This window comes from Plecotus auritus (assembly GCF_963455305.1).
Source record: "Plecotus auritus genome assembly, chromosome: 5".
Taxonomy (NCBI): domain Eukaryota; kingdom Metazoa; phylum Chordata; class Mammalia; order Chiroptera; family Vespertilionidae; genus Plecotus; species Plecotus auritus.
In genome coordinates, this window is record NC_137776.1 from 64838573 (window position 1) to 64857801 (window position 19229).

At 42.4% G+C, this 19229-nt stretch overlaps 1 protein-coding gene across 7 annotated transcripts in view; it reads right to left on the bottom strand.

Annotated features, from left to right (window-relative positions):
* The window catches only part of FMNL2 (formin like 2), a 323525-nt gene that overhangs the window by 98840 nt on the left and 205456 nt on the right, over window positions 1-19229 (bottom strand). For all 7 annotated transcript variants that reach the window (XM_080670222.1, XM_080670219.1, XM_080670221.1 and 4 more), the window contains exons 3-4: window positions 14940-15020; window positions 9715-9791 (exon numbers count right to left, since the gene is read on the bottom strand). In XM_080670222.1, the coding sequence (XP_080526348.1) occupies window positions 9715-9791; window positions 14940-15020 (158 nt within the window). The remainder of the gene's footprint in view (window positions 1-9714; window positions 9792-14939; window positions 15021-19229) is intronic.

A 19229-nucleotide genomic window follows, 5' to 3' on the forward strand; every position in this document is an offset into this window, starting at 1 on the left:
TTTCCTCAGCCCATTTCTTCGATGGCTCACTTCTTCTACCACTGTGACTTTAAATAAACTTTCCCGTATTGTTTGAAGAAGAAAAAAAAATGGAAAAAACGTTCAGCCACAAACTGGATAGGAGGCAAATGACTCAGAGATAATGAATTTAAAAAAAGGAAGGAAGAGAGAGAGGAAGAAAGGAAAGAAGGTAGGAAATAGCCAAGCACAGCCAGAGCTTTAATTCTCTCGACTCAAAATGCTAATATGCATATAGTCTGAGGTAAGGATAGACTATTAATTAGCTTCCCTCCAATCCAAGGTTCTTAGCAATACCTCCACTCCCACTTGATGACTTTGAGCAAAAGTGCCTTAAAAGCAATTTTCAAATTGAAAGGCAGGAGCCAGCTGCTCAGTTCCTAAAAAGCCAGCCAGAGGGTAGGTACCATGTCCTGCCTCAGAGATTTCATCTCATGCGGACAACCTCTTTCTAAGCGCAAGATCTTCCCTGGGTCTTTGGTCTGGCCCAGGCATGCCTAGGTGATTTAGGAAATAAAATAAAAATATATCACGGTTGATTATCTTACCCCATTAGTCAAATGGTATCAAGTCAGTAAACTCATTTCAGCAAAAAAAAAAAAAAAAGGCTATAAACAGCCTTCTCTTTTCCCCTGTTCTCTCAATCCCTGTCCCTTCCACATATTCTGAACAGAAGAAAACACAGGTGAGAGTGAACTTCTGTGGAAATGAAAGAAGATGGAAAGAAAACAGGTAAGCATGAAAAAAGGGCAACTTTCAAAGCAGTATCTTGAATTAAAAGACATAAAAAAAATGGATGCCCCATTCTGCAGATTTATGTATATACTAATAATCATGCAATGAAATAGCATAAATGTCGAGTTCCTATAGTCAATTTCCACTTTCACCTTTGTGCATGCTACACACATTTTGTTTTATATATTACCAGTTTCAAATTGGGTTATGATAGGTTTTGGAAAGCAGAATTATTTCTGACTCTGATAGCATGCATCACGTACTAAGCACCTCACAGATTCACTGTAATTACCACATGCTGTAAAAGTGAATTAGGCAAATTTCCAATCAGCTGCTCAGGAGCCAGAAGAGACATGGACAAGAAAAATAGCTCCAGAAAAAAACCTCCTCCAAGGACGAGATCTAAGTGCAGGTGCCAGGAGCTACTGTTTTATTGTCGACAGGTCAAAGCTTCGTTTCCGAGTTGCTGTTTTCTCTCTGCCCCCCCCCCCCAAATCTTAAACCTCATTATTCTCAGCTAGAGACACAAGATAAAGGAACAAAGCATGAATTCTCTTTGCCAGTCTCCAGCCTGCGGGCCACATAAGGCCTGTGAAATCATTTGGTCTGGCCTGCCAAGGCATTAGGGGTGAGTTAATTAAATGTTTGACCAAATATAGCAGGCTAATTTTTAAGTGGATAACTTTGTATAGCTTGCATATTATGTTATAAATATCCAAATGGCCCTTGGCAGAAAAAAGGTTCCCCACAGGCATGGTGAACTGCAGTGGCTAAAAAATGATGGGGGGGGGGGGGGGAGGGGAACAAGAGAGAGAAGATAAGCATCACCCAGATTCATCATTAGCTACCAAATCTAGGAGACAGTGTCACAAATTGGTTCTCAAAGTATAGCCCGCACACCACTAGGGGTCCCTGAGACTCTCCCGGGGGTTTGTGGAGTTACAAGTATTTTCATACAAATATTAAGAAAGTAGTTATTTTTGTCGCTGTGCTGACATTTGTACTGATGGTACAAAAGAAATGTGGTGGCCCGGCCGACGTGGGTCACTGGTTGAACATCGAACTATGAACCTGGATGTCACAGTTCAATTCCTGGTCAGGGCACATGCCCGGGTTGCGGGCTCGATCCCTAGTGTGGGGCATGGAGGAGGCAGCCTATCAATGATTCTCTCTCACCACTGATGTTTCTCTCTCTCCTCTCTGAAATCAATAAAAACTATATTTTTAAAAAAGAAAGAAGTGTGGATAAAACTGCTGCCACTAAAGAATACACCTATTTATTTTATTCTTCACCCCATGCCATTGGGAGGATAAAAGTTAGCTTCACTTAAAACTGCCTGTAGGGAGGCAATAACAATTCTTGATTGCACTAAAGCTTCCTCCTTCTATATACATCTTGAATTTTCCGTGTGGCAAAACGGGAAGCTCGCATAAGGCACTTCTGCTGCCTACCCCAGTGCCGCTATTGTCTTGAGGGAAAGCGCTTGGGCAAGTAAGTGTTTGAGTTGCAAACCCAACCACCACTTTTTTACATGAAATGTAAAATGACTGACAGACTATGGCTATTCCGCCTTGGGTACTTGGCAGATATATTCTCAAAAGTGGATGAAGTGAGCCTGTCATTTTGAGGAAACCAAGTGATGGTATTGGTTGTCGATGATAAAATTTGAGCTTTCAAACTGAAAAAAGTTAAAAATTTGGAACACTTGTATTCACCACCATGAGCTTGACAGCTCCTCAGTCCTTCAAGTATACTCCGGTGAGACCGGTGACTACTAACAAATGTGGCTGTTTTTATAGTGCAGAATAAAGTGTGTCAATGTTCAGGTGATCAGATCAATGACACAATATTTTCCAAATAACCAATTCATGATGTTAAAAAATTACTAATGGGTAAAGAGACTCATTCAAGTGCAAGACAGTAAAGAGACTTTAGTACAACAGAGCACAAAAACTCATTGGTTTAGATTCAGATTTCACATTGCAGGTAACTTTAAGAAACTGCCATTTCTTGAATTTTGGTGTACTATCAAAGAAGAACATCTACAGTTACCAGAAAAAAATTATTTAAAAACTCTTTTTTTTTTTTTAATTTTTTTTTTTAATATATTTTATTGATTTTTTACAGAGAGGAAGGGAGAGGGATAGAGAGCTAGAAACATCGATGAGAGAGAAACATCGATTAGCTGCCTCCTGCACACCCCCTACTGGGGTCATGCCCACAACCAAGGTACATGCCCCTGACCGGAATCGAACCCGGGACCCTTCAGTCCGCAGGCCGACACTCTACCACTGAGCCAAACCGGTTTCGGCTAAAAACTCTTCCTATGGGGGTGGACTAGAAGAGGTAAGTGAGGGGGAGGGGTTTAAATGTAATACTTTCAACAATAAAGATAAAAAAATAAAATAAAAACTCCTCCTAAAAGGAAACCCTGTTGCACTGTTGGTGAGAATGCAGATTGGTGCAGCCACTATGGAAAACAGTATGGAGGTTCCTCAAAAAAACTAAAAATTAATTCAAAAGAATATATGAACCCCTATGTTTAATGCAGCATAATTTATAATAGCCAAGATGTGAAAGCAACCCAAGTGCCCATCAGTAGACAAATGGATTAAAAAAAAAAGCTGTGGTATAGATATACAATGGAATATTACTCAGCCACAAAAGAATGAAATCTTATCATTTGCAACAGCATGGATGAACCCAGAGGGTATTGCTGGTGAAATAAGTCAGTCAGAGAAAGATTTCACTTATATGTGGAATCCAAAGAACAATATAAATGGACAAACAAAACAGAAACAGACTCATAGACTCAGGAAACAGACTGATGGTTGCCAGAGCGGAAGGGGGCTGTGAGGTTTGGTGAATAAGGTGAAGGGATTGAAAAGTACAGATTGGTAGTTAAAAAACAGCCACAGTGGTATAAAGTACAGCATAGCGACTACAGTCAATAATATTGTAATAGCTATGTATGGTCCAGGTGAGTATCTGTGTAAGGGCAGGTTTTCTTCATATACATCAACCAAAGCAACATAGCACAACAAACTAAATACAAAGATATGAGAATGCAGCTACCTCTACTAACGAAACATTAAGGAGGTTTTAAATGTAAATTAAAGCCACTCCTGTCACCAAATTTTTTTGCTTTGGAAAATAGTTATTTTTATGAAATATGTTATTTGTGCTATATGATGTTTCTTATTTTGTATTTATATATTTTCAGTTATTAAATATTTAATAAATATTAAATTTTATTAAAGAAGCATATTTAAAATGTATCTGTTTAAATTTCCAATATGGAGAACATTTAATAGATAAAACCCACAAAAATAATTTAAGAGAGTAAGGAGGCCTAAAATTAAAAAGAAATTGAGAACTGCTGGCTTTATGACAAGCTTTGGACACATCTATGTTCGAACCTCAGTGCTTCCAAGTTGTGTGGACTTGAGCAAGATACTTAATAGCTCACTCAGCTTTCTCATCTGTAAAATGAAGGTTCAGAGGTAAAAGGCAACAATAAAAAGATTTTGTTTAAGAAATAAATAATACATTGAATGTGCCTAAAACAATGCTTAATACATGACCAAACGATTATGATCTTGAAATTTTCCAAAAAGCACCATCTAAGACTGAATTAATCATAGGCTAGTTTGATGCACACACACACCCCATACATGTTTTATACCTCTAAAAACCAGCCTTAGTTATCCTTCGCTCTTTTGGCCTGGCCCAGCCCACACTGCTTCTTCCCAAAAAAAGCTGAAAGTCCAGGAGGGAGTCACTGAGCACTTCCTCACTTCCTCCCCTTTCTACAAACCTGCCCACTAGGACATTCCTCCCACAACCTCATTCTCTCAACTCTCCCAATGAGATAAAGTGAACTAAGCATCTTTCAGAATTTCTGCGACTGCACTCAGGATGAGAATTAATTTTCTATCGTAATAGGGAGTTTTACTAAAATGAATTACCTGCAAGAAGAGATAGCCTACATCTCAGTTTCATGGAATAAAGTCTGTAAATCTATCCAGCTCACCACTACTGCGGCCACTTGAATCTTACCACCCTGACATCCAAAACATCGCAGCATATGCCTACTCACACTGCCTGGCCAATGTGTTCTAACATTTGTGGCTCCTTTCAAGGGTATTTCAAGAGCTAGGATAAGTCATACTCCAATTCTTCTCTATTATTACAACTCTTTTAAGAGTAAGTAAATGTGATTATTTCTAGTCCAATTCTTATTTCAATTTGGCTCAAAGAAAATTAATTTTCTTTCTCAGAAGATTACTCCATTTATAGAGTTTTAGGTTAACATCAAAACTTAGAACAAACCCTTTGCTTGGCAAAGCTATAGCTTGGAATGTTATCTCAGCTAAGCCCTAGCCTGTAACCTTGAAATGCAAGTATGTGCCAAGAATAATTTTTTTTAAGACAATAGATTTTAAATGTAATTCTTCCTTTTAATTTCTGATAAGCAACTATCTCCTAGGGGTCAGAGTCGTTTTAAACAAAGAAAGCAACATTCTCTGCATGGAATTCCTTGGGGGTATATTATATAATATTGTAGAATTATTATTAGATACAATATTATTTTCAATATGCATAACAAACAACAGTTATATAGTGAGTAATTACTATGTATTATACCCTATATTAGATCATTTTTATATTAGATATTTTGTGAATTATTTCATTTAATCCTTACAATATGCCTATGGAGTTTTATTATCCTCATTTTATAGACAAGAAGTTAACTTAGATCAGATGGTAAGTACAGAGAGTTTATGTAACTTACCTAAGATAAAATAACAAATAGCAAAAATTTGAACTAACATATTTCTTTTCATAAGGCAAATAGGCATCCAATTACCTTTCTATTATGGTACCTTAAAGAGTACAATAAAATCTATGGATCTCTTATTTAGCATCTTGTATTCCAAGAATTCCTTGTTGCGTTGATTGATTATTTTCACATTATTATTGAGTAACTTTTTCAGAAAATTTTCCAGCCAAATGAATTCAAGCTGCTTAGTTTCCATAGTGAAGTGTCAGTTCAAGCTTGGGTTTTCAGGTCAGGCAAGATAGGTCAAAATCCTGGTGTGTGGTTTCATTCGTATAAGGCAGTGGTCAGCAAACCGCGGCTCGCGAGCCACATGCGGCTCGTGAGCCGTGGTTTGCTGCTCTGTTGACTAATGAGTTTGCCGACCACTGTCACACACTACCCTTTACCTCTTTGCACACAATATGCCACAATTGCCTAATCCTCACAGCTTCCAACTACACGGTAACATTTAGTCTAGTCCAGTGGTCGGCAAACTCATTAGTCAACAGAGCGGCAAACCACGGCTCACGAGCCGCATGTGGCTCGTGAGCCACGGTTTGCCGACCACTAGTATAAGGTTATGCCAGTAATCGGTTGCATACAGAAAGACAATGCACCTCCATGCATTTTTCTGCTGCTAAAGCCAAAGCTTTCAGAGTGTCTCAAATAGGTGATAAACACAGAAAACTTCAGCTGGAGAAGATGAAAGAAATGTAAGAATCTTTCAACACCCCCACAGCATCCTAAAAAACAAACCATTCCAATTGCTTGCAGATTTGCACTGGCTTCAACCCAACCAGGGCTCTACCAGTCAGCCAACTTTGTATTGGAAATGATCATCTTGCTTTGGTATTTGATGGTCAATTTCACATTATTCCAGCAATGCCTGAAGAAATGCTTTTTGACAATTTGTAGAAACCCTGGCTGCAGATCATTCAGTCAAGAAGTGGTGCCAACAGTATAGGGTTGGACCTTACCAAATGGAATCTAGCTCCTGATCCACAAATATTGGAAAGTATGTAAATTTCCTAAGCTTGGATGCCCAACTATATTAACTTACCACCACTTTCACCCCCAATAGACAAGCCTCATTGCTTTGATCCCAGAGCCTTGATTATCTTATTTCCTTTCAGGGAAAGGGCTGCCAGATTAGGCAACATAAGAAAAAGAACATAGCATTTTGAACCAAATCACCTGACTCTACAGCTGTAGATTTTGTGGGAGTCACTCACCTTCTCTGGTCCTTAATTCTTCTAATCTGTAAAATGAGGAACTAGGTAATCCTTAATATCTCTTCCAGTTCTAAATCATGATTCTATGACACACTGCTCTATAGCCCATTTTCTGGGATAAAGGTGATTTTCAACTTTAGGTTATAATCGGTTCATTTTTTGAATATTTCATTCTCAAGGAAACAAACATGCAGAGTTATCTTTTAGGAAATGAACATTTAAACCCTGCATTTCTGCAATTTAAAAAAGCTTATTTTGCCCTAGCCAGTTTGGCTCAGTGGATAGAGCTTTGGCCCAGGGACTGAAGGGTTCTGGTCAAGGGTGCGTACCTCAGTTGCAGGCTTGACTCGTGTGCAGGAGGCAACCAATAGATGTGTCTCTCTCGCATAGGTGTTTTTCACATAGATGTTTCTGTGTCTCTCCCCCTCCCTTCCACTATCTCTAAAAAAAATCAATGGAAAAATATCCTTGGGTGAGGATTAACAACAACAACAAAAGCTTATCCTATACTAGAGGCCCGATGTACGAAGATTCGTGCAAGAATTGGTCTTCCTTCCCCTGGCTGCCAGCACCACCTTTGCTCTGGCTCGGAGCTGCCTTTCTGCCTTCCCACGCTGCCCAGAGGCCCGGAGCGGCTGGGGCGGTGCGGAATGCCTGAGTCATCGCCATTGCGATGACACAAGAGTGCCACCCCTGGCTGCTCGACGCCTGTGTATGCAAATTAACCCATCTTTGTTGTGTTAATTTGCTTACTCACTCCTGATTGGCTGGTGGGTGTCGTGAAAGTACGGTCAATTTGCACCTTTCTCTTTTATTGGTGTAGATAATAAAGAGATAATATGCAAATTGACCATCACTCCAACACACAAGATGGCCACCCCCATGTGGACACAAGATGGCCAGCATGGGAGGGCAGTTGTGGGAAATCAGGCCAGCAGGGGAGGGCAGTTGGGAGGGACCAGGCCTGCAAGGAAGGGCAGTTAGGGGTGACCAGGCCAGCAGAGAAGGGCTGTTGCAGGGGGGGACCAAGCCTGCAGGAGAGGGCAGCTGGGGGAACCAGGCGTGCAGGGGAGGGCAGTCGGGGGCGATGAAGCCGGCAGGGGAGGGCAGTTGGGGGTGACCAGGCCTGCAGGGGAGGGCAGTTGGGAGGGACCAGGCCTGTAGGGGAGGGCAGTTAGGGGTGACCGGGCTAGCAGGGGAGGGCAGTTAGGGATGACCAGGCCTGCAGGGGAGGGCAGTTGGGGGTGACCAGGCCTGCAGGGGAGGGCAGTTAGGGGTGACCAGGCTGGCAAGGGAGGGCAGTTAGGGGTGACCAGGACAGCAGGGGAGGGCAGTTGGGGGTGACCCAGCCTGCAGGGGAGGGCAGTTAGGGGTGACTGGGGGCAACCAGGCCTGAATGGGAGGACAGTTAGGGGCAACCAGGCCAGCAGGGGAGGGCAGTTAGGCGTAACCAGGCTGGCATGGGAGGGCAGTTAGGGGCAATCAGGCTGGCAGGGGAGCAGTTAGGCGTCGATCAGGCTGGCAGGGGAGTGGTTAGGGCCATGGTTGGCAAACTGCGGCTTGCAAGCCACATGCAGCTCTTTGGCCCCTTGGGTGTGGCTCTTCCACAAAATACTACGGCCTGCACGAGTCTATTTTGAAGAAGTGGTGTTAGAAGAAGTTGAAGTTTAAAACATTTGGCTCTCAAAAGAAATTTCAATCGTACTGTTGATATTTGGCTCTGTTGACTAATGACTTTGCCGACCACTGGGTTAGGGGGTGATCAGGCTTGCAGGCAGAAGCGGTTAGGGGCAATCAGGCAGGCAGGCAGGCGAGCAGTTGGGAGCCAGCAGTCCTGGATTGTGAGAGGGATCCCAGATTGGAGAGGCACCTCCCCACCCCATGCACGAATTTCGTACACCAGGCCTCTAGTTCTGAAATAACTGTGAAAATTAACCACTTGAATGGCTTATAGCAAACATAGTCTAAAGTAGAAATAAACTGTCACTTATGAAATACATTTATTTTACAGACTACTCTGTAAAACTATAAAATAATATATATGTAAAACCTCATTTCCAAAAGACCTGCAAAGAAAGCCAAAGGGGGAAATCCTAAAAGATTTTCTTATTGTAAAACTCAAATATTTAGAGCCCAGAGGGTTAAATAACTTGTTGGATATTAAACAAAAACTTTAGGAAGAACTCAGGCTATAAAATAGGATATGCCTTGTAGATAAACCATCTTATTTTAAGGTACTCTAGAATTATGCCATCAGGAATATGTGATAATGTCATGAAGTTGTACTTGCTCGAGGCAAAGCAACCATGTTGTTGTATGAAAACTCAGAAATGCTCAGCGCTGAGATCCCTCAAACTTTATTTTCTAGAGTGGAGTTACATTTCCTGGTCCTACAAATGTGAGATGTAGGAAGAAAAGACTCAGAACAAAGTAACTATGTAAAATGAAGTGTACCAGGTGGCATCACTCCAGCTTCTGTCCCCTTCTGTCCAGAAAGGTGGGGAACAGAAGAAAGGAGAATGGAGCAATTTCAAATCACGAGCTCGGAGAACTCCCATGAAGATTCAGAGGTCTTCCAGAATCTGTCCCCATTATATGTTGGGGTGTGGGGGGGGGGAGTTCCTAATTTGCCAAAGAATTATTATACACACAAAAGACTACGCACTTACTACTACATCCAAGCAAAAAATGTGAACAATGGTTATAAACATCCCAAATCAAGGACTGTCTGTCCAGCTCCTACTGAATTTTGTACTCAAGTACCAACATAGGTTCCACCCACCTAAACCTCGGTCTCCCAGCTTATAATAAACAGTAAGGAAGCTTAACTCTTCGGACATGATATGGTCACTTTGTAAAGTGTCCAAAAGAGCCTTGGAGCTAAAATGTTAAATGGGCACACTTACCCAATATGGTTGGTTCTTAAAGAAATTTCCAGTTCTCTTAGCACTTGTGTGGATTCTTGAACACGCCGTCTAAATTTCTATAATTCAAGAAACACATATTCTCACAAAACATATTTTAGCAACTGCTAAAACTGTAGCTTACTTGTAGTAAGTTTAACACAATATGAAAATAGCTCTGCTTCTGAAGTGGGCTTTTCTCACATTTTTTTTTTTTTTTGCAAAGCACACACATTTTTCTCATCATGAAAATCAGCTGATGCAAAAGGACTGGGAAAAATTACTGATTTTCATGTACTAAGTGTCATTAAGTAAGTAGATTATTTTCCCCCTACCCCACAATACAATATTCACCAATATATTTATGGGTTGGGGTCCCTAAGATCATCCCAGTTTCAATGATTCCATAGGACTCAGCATACAGTTGTCCTTATGACTAGGATTTATTAGACCAAGAAGATACAAGGCACAATCAGCAAAGGGAAATGATACCTGGGGTGAAGTCTGGAGGAAACCAGATACAAGCTCCCAAGAGTCTTCTCCCAGAGGAGTCACAAATGACAGTCTTTGTGAAATGCTGTCGACCAGGGAAGCTCATTAGAGACTCAGTGCCCAGGGTTTTGATTGGAGGGTGGGTCACTTGGACACTCTCTGCCTAGCACATACCTAAGTCCAGCCTCCCAGAAGGAAAAGAGGCATTTGGCATAAACCATATTGTTGGTTAAACAAGTTGGGCACCGGGAGTACTCTTATCAGGGAATGGTGGGAACTCTCCCAAAATTCAAGTTCCCAGTTGACAACCAGGAGCCAACCTTGCAAGCAGGTATTTCTAAGGTAGCAGTCTCAGGCTTGCTATGTTAACTCCTCCAAAAATAAACATTCAGAGTTATCTCTGCCCAAGAGCCCCCATTTGGAAGGTCCCTGTTCTGAGGCACCTCCCTTCTACATTTGGAATGTTCTTCCTCATTCCCATGCCTCTAGGACCCTTTCAATCCTTACAGAACTCCCTCATGTCTTTCTTCTCCAATGAATCCTCCTCCAATAGTAAATGTGCTCACCCCTCTATGCTCTCAACTCTATGTAACCTCCAAGGATTCATTGGGTTGCACAGCACAGCAATTCTTTGGAACACAATTTCCTACAGAAGCACTTATTTGCAATAACTAAAGTCTTGGGCCACTCTGGAAGGACATTTGATGTGCCACGCCTTCTAAGAAGAGTCCTATGCTTTCTGTCCTGTAGGTCCAAACCACCATCATGTTATACTGTTCTCGGGAAAGGGCTTTGAGGATTCTAGCTCAGGATATTAGAAAGCCTTGTCTACTGCCATCATTGCACGGCACATAGGGGTATCCGGCTCCAAAGGCAAAGGTGTGCAAGCACAGAAAGGAAAGGAGAAAGCCTGGACAGGAGGATTGCAGGATGGGGGTGGGGAGAGCCAGGCCACGCCACGGGTGGAACCTGGTGCCCCAGTGAAGACCTGGAACCCTGCTCAGTATGGGCGGCTCCTGTCACTCTCTTCTCTTCTGAAGGCCCTTTGCTTCTCACCAGGGCACTAAGGAAGCAAAGTCTCCCAGATTCCCCCTGGTTGCCATTCCTAAAGCACCCCAAAGACTTTCTCAGGTTTTTAGAATTTAGGTACAGTAGGATATATGAAATGAAAGCATCCTCAATGCAATGAAGAAAGAAAGACACGCCCCTCTTTTATCAAGAAAGGCCTAAGAAATGGCAGCAGCATCTACAGTTTGGAGGGACACCCTACTGCTTCCTGCAGAGCTCTCCAGCACTGAGGGCTGCTGATGAGGGGGGTCTACATATGGCCACGCAGGTGAGGACACCATTTCCAGATGTGCTGGCTGCTCCCGAGGGGCCATCCCCACGCCAGAGTCACAAGTCTTGGGCTGCCTACACCTGTGGCCTTCAGAAGACAACTCGGTGTTCCTGGCTATGAATTTGGCACACTTCTGACTGGTTTCCTGAGGCCTCTGCTGGCCAACTCTGCCTCATGCTTCCTTGGGTCAAGGTCATCTCTTCCAGACATTGTCAGCCACAAGGAGGATATAATAGAGTATAAAAGAAAACCTGCGGAAGAACTAAGTGGCATATATAAAAACAACACTATCAGATAATGGGAACGACAATAGCAGATAGCATTTATTAGCCATTTACTATGGTAGGCACTACACTTTGGCAACTACATAGTACCTGAGGTGAAACTAAATTGACTTTGCCCTTGTACTGTATTCTCTTGGGAACTGTTTGATTTTTAGCTGAATTCTAGACTACAGAGATGCTTGGCACCCACTTCGCTAAACACATAAACAGTGAGTGCTAATACTCTGCACTTCTACAATGGATGCAGAATGCTTTAAAAGAGAAATCATGTGCCCGTGGGGACCAGCTAAAAGGAGCAGGATACCATCCACTCGCAGTCTTCACCCCTGACCCAGCCTCTCCCTAAGAGGAAGGCACAGCGTGGGGATGGGCCCATGGAGGCAGCTGAGCCCTGGAGACCGAGACAACAGATTTCACCATCACAGAGGACCAGACTCCCTTCTTCCTGGTCTGTGGCCTTTCCCATGCCAGACGCGGCAACCCCTCCCACCTCCAAAGCATGGACTAAGCACTGCCTGGTATGAAATGAGGAGGCTGGTTTGGAGAGTTCTGATCCCAAAGATATCTAATTTAGGCTCTTCCTTTCCTGCCCTGGAGGGTTTAAAACTATTTAGAAGAAAATCTAAGTAGAATATATTTCAGATTTTTTTTTTTCAGAAGACAGCACATGAAGTACCTTGTGTTCCAGATGAACAAAAGCTTAATGAATGAAGTACCTGAGGACTCCCAATGCAGTTAAGGGAAGACTACTGGGCCTACACCAGCCGTGGGCAAACTACGGCCCGCGGGCCGGATCCGGCCCGTTCGGCTGTTCTATCCGGCCCGCGGAGCCGAAAGAGCGGAGGGTTCTCTTGCTCTCCCCTCCGCTCCTTTACTTTGAATTTATATTAGTTCACACAAACACTCCATCCATGCTTTTGTTCCAGCCCTCCGGTCCAGTTTAAGAACCCATTGTGGCCCTCGAGTCAAAAAGTTTGCCCACCCCTGGCCTACACTATCTGGCCCTGATTTGAAATCTTTTTGTTTCCCCCTCCCATATGACAACTGAGAACTTTAAACACATTTTAACTGCAAGCCATGCCTTACTGCAAACAAAATCTCCTTTCCCCAGGCTTTACGCATGACAATTACGTGGAGTGGAACAGATTGTTTCCTCCTGCCAGCTCCCGACAGAAATCAGAGCAGCAGGGATGGTGGATCCAACATCCATTTCATTTTTTTTCTGCGCCCAATGACTGATGGCGAAAGATGAGGCACAGACCAAACAAGGCCATTCAGGTGGACACACTGGGCCCAGGGCAGAGACTGAAGGTCAGCCAAACAGACATCAATTGTCTTGTGCCTCTTTATCATTATTTGCGAGGCAGTAAAAACACTTTCTGAGCAGCTTATTGTTATTTTGTGTGTCTTATATTCTTTGCCTCAACCCTGAAGTAATTGTTCCAAAGGAGAGCTGGGACATGCCAGGAGGAACTCCCTCTCCCCTCCCAGCACCTTCCTCCCTGTGGGGTTTGGGGCTGGAGTCTAAGAAGCTCTCTGGGAGTTCATTTATTTTCTCCTTTCTTTTCAGAATCTGACAAATGTTGCGATAATTGTTTGGGGATGGGACATACTCTGCGTGAGGGAAGCTCTCAGTCTTGTGGACGGACGTCGGCATTTCTGCAACGCTCAGCTTGGGGTGAGTGTGCCTAACGCCTGAGCCATCCAGCCTGAAGGTGTGTAAGCCGGGGGATACCTGGAAATGTTTCTAAAGGAGAAGCTTGCTGCCCCTGTGCAAAGAAATGGCCCAGAAAACCACTTGGGGCCTTCTGCTTGTGTTCTGTGTGTATGGGTGTGCCTTCACTTAACCCCCTCTAATCTGATGAGTGAGGCTGATCGTCCCTGGGAGAGGAGAGGAACAAGAATGAAACAAAGAATTACGCAGCTGTCTCATTGAGGGGATCTGACAGAAGCTCTTTAGAAAAACAAACATGTGTGCGCCATATTTGGGAGCGGGGGTGCGGCGGAGGGAGAGGGGGGAGATGCTATGAGACTTTGACAGGTACATTCTCAGAAGACGAGGCTGTGTCATTGAAGTCCATATGGCGTCTAGCAGACAGCATAGGTCTACATCCATTTCATCATCATGTGGAGATGTGATTTCCGCTTGCCTGCATGTTAACCATGAAATTCCAAAAGGAAATAATAGCTGTTTTCCTTTGCTTAGCTTTTTTTTTTTTTTTTTTGAAAGGGGGTAGCGGGGGGGTGAGTGAAAGCCAAAAAATAAAGAAAAAGGAGATTTTTTTTTTTTTAATGCAAGAGCCAAGAGCCCTGGAAACAGTGGCTAACTAGGAAAAGTGTGCCTTTCTTCTCGCATGGGTCACACGCGGAAACAACAGAAGGGATTCAGCTGTAGATATTTTCCTTGCAGCCTTGAAAGCAGGAGTTGTGGTAGGTCAACCGAAAAACAAGTGCTCGCTGCAAAGAGCCCTTTACCCGTCTTAGCAGGGGCAGCTCTGCCCCGAGACATCCCAGGCCCGCCCGAGGCCCGCAGGGCTGTGCCAGGCTGCATGCCTGACCACGAGGCATCAGTATAAACCAATTGTGTGGCTGCACAAAGCAGGGCTTGTTTGTAAAAGGGGAGCGTCTGTCGAGAATGGAGTGAGCTTATTCTCTCCTCACCTTCTTGGGGCCAGGGGCAGGGCTGGGGCGGGGAAGCTGCTAAAAGCATCAACACAGGATGTGAGAGCACAGCTGGGATGACAAAGCCCAGTGATTTTTCAAGGTCTCTGGAAATGCACCCAGACATGAAAGACAAGTGGGCCGCTGCTGGGCCTGCTTTCCTGGGGCCCCCACACCTATGCACTGCACTCGCCACCTGTGTAATTGCACATGGCAGGGACTCAATGGCCATCAGAGGGAAGGGCCTCCCTTCTCAGGAAAGCGCTTTTAAACACACCCTCAAGTGAGAAGGACAGCTTCTCCCTTTGTCTTCTCAGGTTCGTCTCTAGACTGTTTTCCTGGAGGCCCTGGCACAGGCTACAGTGCAGAGGAAGGAAGGTCTCCCCCAGTGCAGAGGATTCTGCTTGCTCATGGGGAAGCGGGAACAAAGAGTGGAAATAAACCCCTCTTACCTTCCTGGTTACAGCTGGATCCAGATAGCCTTTGAGCTTTTGAATGTATGTGTGGGGAGGATTCTTCACCTGGAACCGTTCCTGCAGGAAGCACAAAAATAAAGTAAAAATATCACATGTATGAAGGCCTGACAACCAGCCATGTTCAAACAGATTCATATGCTGATCCAAGGCTGAAAGGCTCCCACAGAACAGACGTGGCCCTGCAAATAATCACTATGTTCTAGTGATGTTATCCTCTCTGGAAAGGAGAAAACTGAAGCTCAGAGCAATTTGGCCCGTCCTTAAGGTAACGCAGCTGTCAGTGGTACAAATGGATTTGAAGCCACACTACCCTCCTCTAGTCTCTCCTGCTTTCTCTGCAGCTCTCACCCCAGGAATAATGTTCTGCCCAACCTGTAACCACGTGCTCTTCTAGCAGGTCCTCAGTCTGCTGCATGTTCTTTAGAAATCTTTAACGTTAGCAAATCTTTTTTGAATATTAATTCTTTAGGAAAAAAACAACCAAAATTTGACTCAAAAAAATAAAACCTCTCTGTTTCAAAAATGAGCAAAGCGTCTATTGCTAAGAGACTGGAGTGAGCATGTATTTGTGTGTATGTATACCCATGGGTGTGATCACTAATGGGCTCCCAAGGCAGCCCAAACTAGAAGACCCAAAAATAGTTTAAGCAAAACCACAATCATTGAAATAAGCATATTTTATATATATGCTATTTGAATATAGACCTGACGTGGAGCCCCAGAATCTGCATTCTAGCAAGTTTTATGCTGATGCCATGGATGGAGGGACTACACTTTGAGAAACTCATGCCCATGTGTATTGGATTTTATAGACTATAAAGTCCAAAGCAGCATGAAAAGCAGTAGTAAAACACTGGGTAGAACCCAAATGCCCACAAACTATAAAGTGGGTGGATACTTATACTATGTTCATTCAACCGACTATCACAATGAAAATGAATAACTGCACAGCATGCACTGCATGCTCCTACACAGATGGGTCCTATAAAGCTGATGTTAGGACAAAAAGAACACGTGATTTCATTTATTACAGATTTACACAAAACAGGCAAAATTAAATAATCTTTAATGGTTTTATTTATGTCTGTGTGTGTGTGTGTGTGTGTGTGTGTGTGTGTGTGTAAGAGAGAAAGGGAAAGAGGGAAGAAGGGGGGTAAGGGGAGGGAGGGAGGGGGAGAGAGAGAGAGAGAGAGAGAGATGACCAGCTGGAGGACTAAGGTGGGGGAAGGGAAATATGAAGTATTCCTTGAGAGGTTAGCAATGTTCTATTTCCTGACCCAAGTAGTACATGGGTGCTGGCTTCATCCTACTTGTTATGCTGTTCTTGGGTTTCACAACCTTTTTCTGTACATATGCTATACTTGACACACACACAAAAGTTTAAATAGTGTAATCAGCTCTAAATAGAAAAAAAAACAAAGATTCATCATGAAAGCAGGACAATTCTTATCAGGTTCTACCCTACCTACACCCCAAAAGATGTTTTTCCCAGTAATTATTTTAAACCTGACTATTGCTTACACCTCAATGAAATGTTTTAGCATTTCCCAACACTGACACTGGCCAGCATGTTTAAGCATAACCCATATGAATTCTCTTTCTCCAACACAGGGAACCACAATACTCTTCCCGATCCACTCAAGTCTTGCTCGCTTAAGATTCAGAAATGCTCAAGATCATCTATTACCAAAAAGGTAATCTTACTAGTGAAAGTATATATTTTTAATTATGCTTTAAAATAGAAGGGCGTAGCTTATAGTGAGACACCTATCAATATTTCCCCTTTATTTAAAAAATGATCAGGTTGAATGTTATAGTATATCAACTATATTGCAACAAAGCTGTTAACATAAAAAGACCAGCATACTGTTCCTAATTATTCCCCCAAATTTTCTACCAGGAGAAACATCTCGAGTGTCATCATGGGTCTGTAGAGTCCTTTTTATTAATTTATAACCACCATCACTTAGGTAAGGAATCAGAGGGAATCCAACCGCCCCGGGGTTTCAGCAGCAGCCCAGCTGAAGGCTAAATAATCACAAAAAGCTCTGACCTGAAAAGTGGGCTGACAGCTACCTGGTTACTATTTCCAACCTTGCGTGTAACTACAGCTGGTGCCAGAGATATACTAGGATATAATAAAACTTAGGCTTTTTAACAATCCAATCCAATCATTTAAATTGTTAAAAATCCTATGACAATGCAAACCTGTGCTCCCTTCTGCTATAACAACCAATTACTTCCAAATATAAGGCCCCTAACATAACATCAAGGAATTCTAACTCTGGCTAATGAAGTATCTGCTTGAGGACTTGAAATATGAATCTGTGGACAATTGTTGATAGATTTCTAATTTATGTTCATTTAGGCAAAGTCTCCACACCACAAGAGCCATATATATTCCTTTAAAAATAAAATCTGGTTGCCCTGGCCAAGTGGCTCAGCCGGTTGGAGCATCATCCCATATGCCAAAAGGTGCCAAAAGGTTGTGGGTTTGATTCCCGGTCAGGGCACATACCCAGGTTTCGGGTTCAATTCCCCAGTTGGGCGTGTATGGAAGGCAACCAGTGGATGGTTCTCTTTCATATCTCTCTCTCTCTCTCTCTCTCTCTCTCTCTCTCTCTCTCTCAACATATACTCAGATGAGGATTTTAGATAGATAGATAGATAGATAGATAGATAGATAGATAGATATGGTTAAGTAGCACATAAAACATTGGCATTCACTCAGTTAGTGAATCCCATTTTTGAAAGTCAATAAGTGAAACTTTCTCCACTTTTTGTTTAAGATTGGGGTGACCCAGAAAGGCTTTCTCAACTCCAGGTGTAAGCAAAAGTAGGTTTACAGCTGTGAGTAGGTGAAACACAGTTTACTCTTGTATTATTACTTACTATTTATTGTATTTATTGGTATTACAACTATAAATCTACTTTTGCCCACCCCTGTATATAATTTTATTGGTCCTGCAAATATTTCCCTATAATTATTTGGACAAGGTCTAAATTTAATACACTCATACTTTTTCAAATGTGTTTATTAGCATTTGCTGCTGTGTTTTAGGCACATTTTTCACTTGTTTGAGAAACTTATTTATTTCCAAGAAAGAGAAAATAAAGAAGCCTGATGTCTTAAAACACAGTAGATCTATATCACAGCTACTTCTCGAAAACTCAGCCTGCATCCAGGGTTTCAACTAAAACTGTTATGGCAGAAGAATACAAAGCCCCAATCATTTTCCTGAAACTTAAGGTTGTTTCTATAATCTCAAAAGGAACTACAGTTTGAGTTGTAAATCCAGCATCTGTCCCACCAGATCTTTTCCATCTCTTCAAGGTAGCCATTTGAACAAAAGTTAAATTTGGGGGGAATACACTGGAGAATGTCAGCACCTTGCCAAAACACATTTTTTATTTGGAAGGACTTTGTAAAGATTACTGACTTCATATTTATTTAAATTAATATTTTTTCTCTAAATATTAGAATTTTAGATTTTGAATTGAAACCCCAAATTGCCTTGGATGGCAGTTTTCCATCACACTCACTTCCAAATGTTTCATCACCCACATGCTATTTCAATAACTATTTACCTACTTGTTCAACATCATTGATATGGGTAGCTTAATTAAATTAAGTCCTCAACCTGAGTTACAATATATAGAAATATTATTCTTAGGGATAAAGAATTAATTTAATTATGGTGATTTGTTAATATGGATTGTTTTTAGCATATGAAAGAGCTTTAAAATGCAAGTTTCTAATTTTCCAGGTAGATACCCAGAAGAGGGGTTGCTGAGTCATATGGTACCTCTATTCATGATTTTTTGAAAAGCCTCCATACTGTTTCCCATAGTGGCTGTACCAGTTTACATTCCCACCAGTACTGAATGAGGGTTCTTTTCTCCCCACAACCTCTCCAACACTTGCTATTATCTTGCTGAGAACAGCCATTCTAACAGGTGTGGGGTGGTATCTCACTGTGGTTTTGATTTGCATTTCCCTAATAGCTAGTGAAGTTCAGCATCTTTTCATGTATCTGTTGGCCATTTGTATGTCTCCTTTGCAAAGATATATGCACCCTTATGTTCACTGCAGCACTATTCATGGTAGCGAAGACATGGAAGCAACCCAAGTGTCCTTCACTAGCAGACTGTATAAAGAGGATGCAGTACATACATATATACAATGGAATACTACACAGCCAAAGAAAAGATTAAATACTGCCATTTGCAACAACATGGGTGATCTGGAAAATATCATGCTAAGCA